The sequence below is a fragment of the Gnatocerus cornutus genome, chromosome 8 (genome assembly GCF_029298725.1).
Source record: "Gnatocerus cornutus isolate USDA-ARS CGAHR chromosome 8, icGnaCorn1.1, whole genome shotgun sequence".
Lineage (NCBI taxonomy): Eukaryota > Metazoa > Arthropoda > Insecta > Coleoptera > Tenebrionidae > Gnatocerus > Gnatocerus cornutus.
The window spans coordinates 7,831,539-7,844,175 of NC_142240.1; the positions used below are offsets into that span (position 1 = coordinate 7,831,539).

Below are 12,637 nucleotides of genomic sequence, written 5' to 3' on the forward strand. Positions count from 1 at the left end.
ACAAAAACAAAATTTGTGGGAGTTTTTTAAGGTTTTAACATTATTTTAATATATCTTTGTTAACTATTATTAATAACGTATTACCTTTTTTTGTAAAAACATTGTTAATTTATTTTGAAAGTTTCTATTATTAAGTGAGACTTAAGTCCTGATAATCTTGATTTTTTAGAATACCCGTTTTGTTAATTTTCTCGAAACTATAATTTATGCTTCTGAGGTACCGAAATAAACCGACATGCAAAACAAAAATTCAACGCTTATTTTAGGAAAAGAATTTTATTATAACCATGATTTCACGTGTTCATGGAGCATAAAATTCGAACAGTAGTCATAATAATTCTTAGAATCGATTTAGATATAAAATTAGTATAAAACAACTACATTATCATAGTGTTTTTAGAGACCGTTAATTTCGCAACACCATTGATGATTCAATTTGTAAATAACAGGATATTATCAAGTTTATTTTTAATTAAAAAAATTTGATTTAATATGTAGGAGATAATGGTTAAAGCTTTGATCTTAAAATGATTTAGGCACAGTACCTCAATCGGCAAGGTTAAACAACAACAACAACAAACAACCTACGCATCCTGTTTTTACGACTCTTAAAACTGTTGAAAAAGGACCACTAATTTATAGTAATATTATACCGCCTCATCCACGATCGACCCAATGAAATTCCATCAAAAATTTTTTTTCGTCAAAGAGGAGTTCCTGTTTTTTTTCGGTACGCAAGTTTAGCCAATTGATCGCAGCTTCAACTTCATTCACCAACTGGTTTACGAAGGTGCTTAGTACTATTACAGCATCCGAAGCAAACGTATGCGAAAAATCGCACAATTCCGAGCGGAAGTAATTAAGGACTCGAGGATGTAAGACACGTTGGGTTTTCCCCGTCAACCGCGAAGAACGAAAGTTGGGTGCGTGGCTCATATAAAATTAAAGTTTTCCCAGAATTCGATGCGTGAATCAGTTAGCAATGATCTCTGAAAGTGGTGAATCAACGGTCAGTAGAAAAAGTTACACATCAGAAGACAATTCGTTGTTCCAAAAGCTGAAAACCTCCGAACTATTGAAGCATTTGTTGAGCACGCGGGTGAAGGTGAATGATTCAAAATCTCAGCTTCCAGTGAGTCACGGCGGAACCGTTTTTCGGAAACAGGATGAGTCAATAAGTCAACTTAAGACGGTACCAGCGGTCCCGACGCAGTCAGTGCTGAGTGGTGCAAAAGGTTGCAATAATGGAATTATGGACAGTGAGAAAAGTGAAGTGCGGAGTTATAGAGACAGTTTGCAACGATTTCTTAGTGATGAGAGTTCGCAATCGCAGAATGATGGACTGTCGGAAGAAGAATTGCCCGTTTTACCCAACGATATGTTGTCGAGTGAAACGATGGATTTTATTTTGTCGGAGGCTGAGAAGAATCTGCATATAGAATCTCCACCTTCTAGTCAAGTTTCTCAGGATAGTGATAATTACGAGTTTACTGAGTTACTGCCAGTTTCCAAAACGTATTTTGAAGCGTTCAGTGGCACAGCATCTACCTCAAACGATGAGACTGGCGATCCGACGGGAGTTGGATTAAGATGCAAATCAAACGACAGTATTAATTCGAGCCAAAATGCTGAAGCAGACAGCGACAGCGATGTTGATAAAGAAATGGTTCTAGTTCCTTCCGGTAAGTTCTTTTTATGGACGTGAAAAATCAAAATTCTGCCAGTTTTTCCAAAAAATATGTTCTCGGGTTTTTAACATCATCTGTTGTTGCTTAAGACATTTTACCATTTTTGGTTTACCTTACATTTATCATACAACAGCAAATATTGGAGGTTTTACTATTTTCGAGCTGTGTTAACTGAATTAATTGAAAATTTTTTAGCAAGTTTTGAAGACGAACTAAAATCCACCACTTTCTATCCAATGGTGTAACTTTTGCAATTTTTCTCTTAAAACAGTAAGACTTTCAGGTTTTATTACTTTCGATTTGCTTATCATCTGTGCCGAATTTCAGAATTTTAGTGGGAGAAATAGTAGTTTTAGAAATTTTCATTTCATTTCATACTTTTGGTTTATTGCTTTTTTGAATCTTTTATTTTAGTTTTTATAGTGAAATTTCCAGTTCAAACAACTCCCGGCTTCTTTATTAATTGTGCTAAATTTCAAAGATTTAGAGAGTAAGAAACAGAATTTTTGGAAATTTTTATTTTAAGGGCGCACCTAAAATGAAACGTTGATACTGTTGACAGTTTTAATTCTAAAACTGTAAGATTCAGAAGTTTTACTACTTTTGACTTGTTAATCAACCCTCCTAAAATATAATTTGTAGATTTTTTTACCGACTGTGTTAAATTTTAAAATGTTCAAGAAATAGAATTTTTAGAAATATTAATTTTGAAGACGAACTGAACATTAAACAGTAAACATTTTTTGGTTTTCCTACGTTTGATTTGTTAATCCACTATGCTAAATTTCAAAATTTTAGAGCAAAAATAGAATTTTTGGAAAGTTTATTTTGAAATGGATCAAAAGTTTCTATTAAATTTCGTACCTTTGGCCGTTTTAATGATACAACAGTGGACTGTTGGGGATTTTATTAATTTCGATATGTTTACTAACTGGGCTAAATTCCAAAAATTTAAAGAAAGGAACAAAATTTTTAGAAATTTTTTATTTGTAATGAACCAAAATTTTCCACCACATTTTATTAAATTCCTTTCTTGTGGTATTTTTATCTCAAAGCAGTGATATTTCGAATTGCTTGTCAACGACATTGAATACCAAAATGTTAGTCAGGAAATAGAAATTTTTATTTACAAAAGAAACAAAAATATCCACTATTTTTTATTATTTTTTAGCTTTGGCAGTTAAATTTGGAAGTTTTGCAATTTTCAACCTGTGTATTATATCAATTGTTCAAATTCTAAAATTTAACTAGAAACTAAAACTAGAAATAGAATTTTTGGAAATTTTTTTTTGAATTAGACCAGAGTTTCACCATTTTTTATTAAATTTTGGCAATTTGGCTGTTTTATTCTTAAAACAGGAAAATTTTGAGGTTTTAGCACTTTTGACTAATTAAAGATTATTTGACTAAAGAAAAAAATTTTTATAAATTTTTATTTCGAAAACGAACCAATATTTTCTTTACTTACTCTACTTACTTTACTTATTCTACTTTACGTACTTTACTGTATAAACTGTTCTAAACTCCAAAATTTCAGAGCAAAAAAATAGAATTTTTAAAACTTTTTTAAAAAAATTTGTTTTGAAGACAAACTAAAATCCACCACTTTCTATCCAATGGTGTAACTTTTGTAGTTTTCCTCTTAAATCAGTAAGACTTTTAGGTTTTATAACTTTCAATTTGCTTTTCATCTGTGCCGAATTTCAGAATTTTAGTGGGTGAAAAAGAATTTTTAGAAATTTTCATTTCGAGGACGTATTAAAATTTTACACCTTTTTCTGCGACTTTTTAGCAGTTTTCATCTTAAAACACTGAAATTTGGAGGATTTTATTACTTATCATATCTGCTAAATTTTTGAGCAAGAAACAGAATTTTTGGAAAATTTTATTTTGAGTTCGAACGAACATTTTCTCCACTTTCTATGGAATTTGGTAACTTCTGTCGTTTTACTTTTTTTGATCTATTTATTATGTGCGCTAAATTCAAAATTTTAGAGCCCTAAACAGAATTTTTTTAAATTTCATTTTAAAGACCTAAAAATTTCCACCGCTTTTTATCTAAATCCGTTATTTTTGTTACGTAAATCATTACGTAATTGTAAAACAATAAAACTTCCAGATTTTATTACTTCCAATTTGTTTATCTGTGCGAAATTTCAACATTTTAGAGCAAGAAATAAGTTTTTTAGAAAAATTTATTTTGAATTCCGATTACACTTTTATTTAGTTTCCAGGGAATTTTGTAATTTTGGCCATTTTTCATCCTAAATTAGTTAAATTTGGAGGTTTTACTACTATAGATCCTGTATATTATTTGTGCACAATTCCAAAAATAAAAAGCAAAAAAATATAATTTTTGAAGTTGAACCAAAATTTCCGTCACAGTAAAATTTGGAGGTTTTACTCATTTCGACCTATTTATGACCTATTTTTATTTTAAAAAGAAACCAAAAATGTTTTTATTCATGAATTTGGAGATTTTATGACTTTTGATTCGTTTATCAACTGTGCCACATTTCAAAATTACATTTAGGAAAAAAATGAAAAAAAATTTTTGGATTCTTTCTAGATTCTTTTTTATTTTAATTCTTGGTAGATTTTTTAGATAATTTTTGTTTTTTACAAGATTGGATTTACATTTTATGTTGATACATTTTCCGATTTTCTTAAATTTTTATGTTTTATATAAATTATATTCTTTTGAACATCCATAGCTTTGCCTTAGACTCTTCTTAAATTATCAAAATTGCTTTTGAGTTTCCATATACTTTTTACAATTTTCTCCTCTACTTAAATTTGTTTAAATTTTGTAGATTTTTTCTAGATTTCCGAGATATTGAAGATATTGCAAGGAATTTATTATTTTTTTAAGATTCCGTTTTTTTTTATTTTTTTTATTTTTTACAAATTTTATCTTGATTCTCAATCAACATTAAAGATACCTATAAAGTCTAAAGTTTTTTTTCTAATTCTTTTTAGACGTTTTTTAGATTCAATATCTCAAGATTTTATTTAAATTTTATTTAGATTTTATTTAGATTCTCTACATTTTTGGGCCCTATAGATGACAGGAAATGTCTGCAAAATACAGGTTTATATGGCTTTTTTGGCTGGTGGTGAATGGAGAACAAAAGTGTGTGATAGTTGCACTTTAACAAGAATATTAATAACAATATTATTGTTATTATTAATTTAAATAAATATAACTTTGAGTTTAATAAATGTTTAATGCTTTCTGTGTTTTATTATCCATTAAGTTTTAAGTCTACTTTGCAAAATTTTATTCAAAGCAATATGTAGTTGTTTTGGAAATTTTTTGAATTAATTCGTTTTAGACTAGAATGAAAAATTTAATAAAGTTAAAAGAGGCTGTGCAAAAGAAATTAGCATAAAAAAGAAAATAATTCTAAGCGAATCTAGAAAATAATAAACGTATGCGTCCAATTATAATTAAAGAATTCAGTAAACCAATGATGTAAAATCATAATCCAATAATACAAAAAACCATCATTTTTAAAAAAACAAGAATAAAAAAATAATAAAGTTTATTATTTCACCGATTAAACGATCAATATAAGACAAAAAACATTTTAAAAAGGATCACTTATTAGATCCCACCTAGATTTCTTCTAAGCTCATAAAGAAAATCTATGTTCATGCAATAATATTTTATTATTCATAATAAATTTATACATAAATTGTAGAAATAACCTACTAGTGAAAAAAAACTGCAGGGTTGAGATGACAATTAGTATAACTCTCGGTTATTGCAGTCATTTCAACTTAAGGTAGATAAATTTTCTGATTTAGTGCTTTAATAATTGCATTATATTATACAAGGTGTTTATAAATGTTTCTAGCATCAAAGATGCCTGGAATTCCTGTCATGCATTACTTTGCCGCTTTGTTTTGATAGTGAATATAACTATGTTCACTATTATTTTAAATGTCTTTTACGTATACGAGTTTTCAGTTACGGTTTTGTGTCCAAGTTTATGAATTTTAGGTTTCAAACTACAACTAGAACAGTTTTTTTTTCAAAACTTACTTTGCTCCATGATTGAGGTTAACTACAAATGTCAGTTGAAAAATCTAAACCCGCATTTGTAATAAGCAGCAAATTTCTTTGACATTTCATAGCCACCCTTGATGCTAGAAACATTTATAAACACCTTGTACTAAAACTCTTTTCTTTCTTCTTGATGCACTCATTGAAAACGAACAACTAAATCTTTTTCTTACGACCCCATAAGAAAGTGACAAAATTCACACAGTTAAATTGACTAGTCAAAAACATTTAGAGGATTTGTTAAACCTGTCTAGTTGTAACAAAATTTTGCATTTTTTAATTAAGAGTCGTAGATAAAACGTTGTTTGATATAACCTCACTCGCCTACAAATTTAGCAGTTAAAATGAATAGAATAATGTGTAAAACGACAAATTGAAGTGACAAAATTCAGGTGAAGAGGGCCTAAACATTTAAATTTACCAACATGGATTATAATTAGGCAATTTAACTTTGACGCAAATTGTAGATGACTGATATCACTGAAAACAATGCGTTCATCATCTAAAACATAAAAAAATTAACACGGCTCATATTATTCGACATTTTACCCCTAATGCCAGATTATAGTTCAAAGAAAGATTCTCCGAGTACTTAATCTTGGGAGTAAAAGCAGCATTCGTTAAAAAAATAAGATAAGTCAGTTTGTTAGATTCATCCCAATGATACCATTCCACCTCGCCCAAAGTCCCCAGAATGTTTTCAAACTGTTAAAAAATAAGTAATAGATATTAACAGACGCACCGTGTCTTCAATTGCTTGGCCCCCAGCTGTGAGTCCTGCTAAAATAGTAACGTCACCGGCTGCCAACACGGCCACTCGAAAATAACTATGATTTGACAATGTTCCCTTAAACTAAGAAAAAATAGTGTAGGAAACAAACACATTACATTTTACCGAAAAATAATAAACCACAACGCTGGCCATTCCGATCGTACCAACAACCTGAAACGGGAGTACAAAGACTTGGAGTGAAGCGAAAGCAGAGCGGCAAAATCTACAAAAAAATTAGGAAAAAAGTCTGAAAATTTTAATTTTATCGTACGTCATCAAACGGATATGTTGTTTTACGCAAAACAATAAATTATTCTTGATTCGATGGTGATATGACCGATCAGTTGCTTCGACCATACTAAGGCATCTAATTCGGTGCATCAATATTTGACTTTGAAAACTCAGATGACCAAGAAAGTACAAAAGCATGAAAGCTGGAGTTGTGACTAAAATGTAGGAAAACGGAATTATAAATGGTATCTTCATCCATGAATACAAATAAATTCCCTACGTCATAAAAATTAGTACGAAAAAAATCATTTGTTGTTGTTACCCATTGCCCAAAATTATCTTCCAAAAATCTCAAAATAAAAACCACGTCATAGTCATTGTCAGCTGGTATCACAAATCCTACCACTCCTAACATTGTCACTGTTAATAATAAAAACATATACAGGGTGATCCACTGTTCTGACTGTTTAGTTTTTTTGCGTATTTCACTTGTGGCATCCTTTAATTTCCAGATTTTAATAGAATCCAGAATTCCGATTAGAGCTTTCATGCCTCTGAACTGACATATAAAGCAAATAAGACCCTAGAAACATTTCTGAGGTAAAAATAAGTGATTTTTGTAAACTTACATATGACCCAATGCAATAGAAAGGACCATAATTAATTAAGTAGTCTGATTGAAATGTTATAAGAAAGACTAAAGCTTGTGTTACCGTGCAGATTATTAGGAACAGTGTCATTATAAGGTTAAGCCATTTTACGAATTTCCAACTGAAGATGCCAATCGTCAAAAAGTGGGCTATTTTTAGAAAATTCTCTGGAAAATTGGTTTTATAAAATACACTTATTACTGAAGAACGATTCTTACCGTCCATTTTTGAAAGCGAATATTCTTTTCTGACCAAAGTAATGCATGTTTTGAATGCGCATAAATCGAAATCGATACAATTTATCAAAACTTATCCTATTAAATTGTAGTTAACTTGATCGTAGATCAACAGAGAAAAGTCGCAGTAAAATGAGAAACCAATTTTAATGAAATTATCGTAAAAATGGTTCAAAAATTATTTTATTTATTTTGACAAACGTCTTACATTTTTAAGTTTTATAAACCTACAGGTTAAGTTTTTTGCTGCTAGGCTCTACGTACCTAAATATAAATTTTTTAATACTCATAATTAAATAACTCCAGGCAACAAATTTTGTACGAAATATGTACTGGAGCAATGAAATGTCATTTCTAAAGAAAAATTGGCTCCTCATTTTAAATTCGAAGTCGGTTTTGCTCCATCAGATCTGGACTACTAAAGATGGTGCTAAACGACTTGCAAAATTCTAAAACGCTATGAATGATCATTTTAAAGGTAATTAAATAAGCTTTCCAACAAACTATTTAAAAAACGAAACGGTTTTTAAAATCTGTTTGACTCTCCTAATTTGGACTGCTTTCTAACGCGATGTTAAACAATTTGTTATCTTTTGCTAAAGTTACATGACAATATTTATGTAATATTATGTACAAGGTGTTTATAAATGTTTCTAGCATCAAGGGTGGCTATGAAATGTCAAAGAAATTTGCCGATCCTTACAAATGTGGGTTTCCCTTTGTCTACTGACATTTGCAGTTAACCTCAAACGTGAAGCAAAGTAAGTTTTGAGAAATAAACTGTTCCAGTTGTGGTTGAAAACCTAAAAATCGAAAACTTGGACACAAAACCGTAACTAAAACGTCATTGAAGTAAGTAACATTATAAATAATTTTCTAGATAGTTGTATTCACTATAAAAACAAAGCGGCAAAATAGCAGGAATTCCAAAACCACGCTTGATGCTAGAAACATTTATAAACACCTTGTAGAAGCAATTGTTATAAATCTTACAAGGAGTAAAACAATTTTTAAGAATTATTAAATATCTCGTTACTACAATTTTTGATTCACATTTTTCATTTTCAAACTTTTGGCGAATTTTGATTTTTGAAAAACGTAGTTTTTGGCATTTAAATCACATAAGATTGGCACTAGATTAAAACAAACTGATTTATTCAATTTTAAGCACTCAATTTTCTCTACATGTACAAAAAAATTAATTTTTATAGCTTCATAATTAATAGCGATTTTGGGCGGGACACTAGTGTTGGCGGACCTTGTACATTTAGACAAGAAAATAATAATTGTGAAAAATGTGCAAGCACTACTTTTTAAGCAAAAATGAACCCAAACTACTCGCTAATCGGGTTTCAATTTATGTAAATTGAAAAAAAAACAAAATGTTAATTTTAAGGTGAAATTTGGCGCAAGAATCCAAATGTTGATTCTGAGCAACTTTTTTTTAATACTTTTTATTGATATTTGTAACGCGTAGAAAAATATTAGAAAATGACGATGAGGTTGGTAAGTAAAGTGCCAGTTTACTGACTGGATACCAAAAAGTAAAAAAATAGAAATTGACCAAAAAGCGTCGAAGAAAGCTGGCCAATAATTATTTACACCACATAGAGGTAAAATTAATTTAGTATAAAGTAGTTACCCGCAGGGCACCTCAACTCTATGATTATCGCTGGATAAAATAAAACATTTCTGTGTACACAATTTAACCATAAATAAAATTACAAGAACTTTACAATAATAATAATAAATAGTAATAAAATTACAAGAAATTACAAGAAAGTTGTCAAAAATTGTTATTAAGGGTTGTAACTCTGGTAATTTTAACACCTCAGCAATCCAATTTGGGTGGATTAGTTGTTGGACGTTGCTTATTAACTCAGTTAAATTTCACAATTGTACGTCAAACAAGACAAATTTTGGAATTTTTTATTTTAAAGATGAACCAAATTTTCCAAAAACAACATATTATTAATTAAGCTTGTAATTCTGCTATTTTTAACGCCACAAAAACTAAATTATGGGATGATAGTAATTTGGACTTGCTTTTTAACCGCGCAAAATTGCAAATTCATAAATAGACCAGAAAAGACGAAATTTTAATTTTTTGTACAAGAATTTTTTCTGTGAATTCTAAGACTTCAATTATTGTCAAAAATCATTTGCAAAAATAACTAATTTTTAATGTTTAATGTGTTTTATTATCCGTTAAGTTTTAAATCAACTTTGTAAGATTTTATTCAAAGCAATATGTATATGTAGTGTAGTCACTTTTGCTCTGTAAATTTGAAATTTGGCGCAATTAAGTCAAAATAACTAACCTCAACAAATATGATTGTTTTGACGTTTAAATTAACAGAGTTACAAGTTTTAATATATTGATTTTGGAAAATTTTGGTCCATCAGAATAAAAAATTCAAAAATGTATTTCCTTTGGCGTTTGATAATTTTGCAATTTGAAACAACTAATGAGCAACCTTAAATTACTAACTTTCTCAAATTTCATTGCTGCAATGTTAAAATTATCAGAGTTACAATCCTTAACAAAAATTTTGGGTAACTTTTGGTTCATAAGAAAAATGTTTTTTCAAGTCGCTTCTACTCTATAATTTAAATTTTGGCAAAGTTAGTGACAAAACCAAAATACCGACCTCCCTAAATTATTACTTTAGCATTAATGACTACAGTTATAAGCTTTAATGTATTATTTTTGAAAATTTTTGAAAATCGAAAATTTAGTTTCTTTTACTTACAATTTTGCAATTTCACACAGCAAACCCAAATTACAACCTCTCCAAATTTGATTGTTGTGATGTAAAAATTACCAGAATTACAATACTTAAATAAAATTTTTGCTAGCTTTCGGTTCATTCAAAAAATATGTTTTTTTAAATTAGTCGCTTCAGGTCTATGAATTTCAAATTTGGCACAGTTAGTGACAAAGTCCTAATTACCAATCTTTCCAAATTTGATTGCTGTGGCGTTAAAATTACTAGAGTTACAACTATTAACATATGTTTTAAGGAGTTGGTTCATCCTCAAAATACAAAAATTGGAATTCTTTAGGTCTATTTTTAATTTTGCAATTTAGTGTGGTTAATAAGAATTTATTCTAAATAAATACCCTGCAAAATTTTATTATTTTTATGTTGAAATTACTAGAGTTACAATCCTTAATAAAACAATTCTACAGTTTTCGGTACATCCAAAAAATAAAAATTTATAAAAATCTGTCGCGTTTGCTATATAATATTAAAATTTTGTACAAGTACTAACTAACTCTAAGTTACAAATTTCCTCATATTTGTATCCTTCCATTTGTCCTAATTCAAGACTCTTTTAGCTTCAAAAATGCCGAAATTTAAAATTTAATTAATAACTTTTTTAACAGCCTCTTTTAAATTCCTTAAATTTTTCATTCTAGTCTAAAACAAATTAATTAAAAAATTCACATTACTACAGATTGCTTTGAATAAAATTTTACAAAGTAGATTTAAAACTTAACGGATAATAAAACACAATAAACATTAAAAATTTGTTATTTTTGCAAATGATTTTTGACAATAATTGAAGTTTAAGAATTTACAGAAAAAAATTCTTGAACAAAAAATTAAAATTTTGTAGTTTCTGGTTTCTGGTACTCATGAGCATTAAAAACGCTAAAAATGAACAGAACAATTGAAATTTAAAAACGTCTAAAAATACAAGGTCAGTTTGCTTTCAGAAGCAATTGTTATAAATCTTACAAGGATATAAACTATTTTTAAGAATTATTAAATATCTCGTTACTACAGCTTTTGATTCACATTTTTATATCATTTTCTAACTTTTGGCAAACGGAACATAACACTGATTTTTCAACTTTGACGTAGTTTTTATCCTTTAAATCACATAAGATTAGCACTAGATTAAAACTGATTACTTCAGTTTAAAGCGCTCCGTTTCCTCTACATGTACAAAAAAAATAATTTTTATAGCTTCATAATTAATAGCGATTTTGGGCGGACTCTGTACATTTAGACGAAACGTTCAAAAGAATAATTAAGAAAAATGTGAAAACTCTACTTTTTAAGCAAAAATGAACCCAAACTGCTTGCTAATCGGGTTGCACATTATGTAAATTAAAAAAAAAGCTAAATGTTAATTTTAAGGTGAAACTTGGCGCAACTTTTTTCTGATAATTTTTATTGATATTTGTAACGCGAAGAAAAATATTAGAAGATGACAATGAGGTTGCTAAATAAAGTGCCAGTTTACTGACTGGAAACCAAAAAGTAAATAAATAGAAATTGACACCAAAAAGCGTCGAAGAAAGCTGGTCAATAATTATTTACACCACATAGAGGTAAAATTAATTTAGTATAAAATAGTTACCCGCTGGGCGCCTCAGCTCTATGATTATCGCAGGATAAAACACAAAACATTTCTGTGTACACAATTTAATCATAAATAAAATTACAAGAACTTTGTTATAATTAATAAGTTTAATTCGTTCTGAAAAGTGACTAACTTTAGCTTGATTGAACCCAAAGTTGCCAAAAATTGTTATTAAGGGTAATTTTAACACCTCAGCAATCCAATTTGGGTGGATTAGTTGTTCGGCGTTGCTTATTAACCGAGTTAAATTTCAAAATTGTACGTCAAACAAGAAAAATTTTGGAATTTTTTATTTTATACATAGATCAACCAAATTTTCCAAAAACAATATATTAGTATTTAAGCTTGTAATTCTGCTATTTTTACGTCACAGTAACTAAATTATGGGAGAATACTAATTTGGACTTGCTTTTTAAGTGCGCAAAATTGCAAAATTATAAATAAACCAGAAACGACAAAATTTGCATTTTTTGTACAAGAATTTTTTTCTGTGAATTCTAAGTCTTCAATTATTGTCAAAAATCATTTGCAAAAATAACAAATTTTTAATGTTTATTGTGTTTTATTATCCGTTAAGTTTTAAATCTACTTTGTAAAATTTTATTCAAAGCAAT

At 28.8% G+C, this 12,637-nt stretch overlaps 1 protein-coding gene across 1 annotated transcript in view; it reads left to right on the forward strand.

The window, feature by feature from the left end:
* Positions 1 to 982: 982 nt before the first annotated feature.
* LOC148169413 (uncharacterized) overlaps positions 983 to 12,637 on the forward strand; it is a 54,267-nt gene continuing 42,612 nt past the window's right edge. The window contains exon 1 of the mRNA XM_088043073.1: positions 983 to 1,682. Coding sequence (XP_087899199.1) covers positions 983 to 1,682 — 700 coding nt within the window. The remainder of the gene's footprint in view (positions 1,683 to 12,637) is intronic.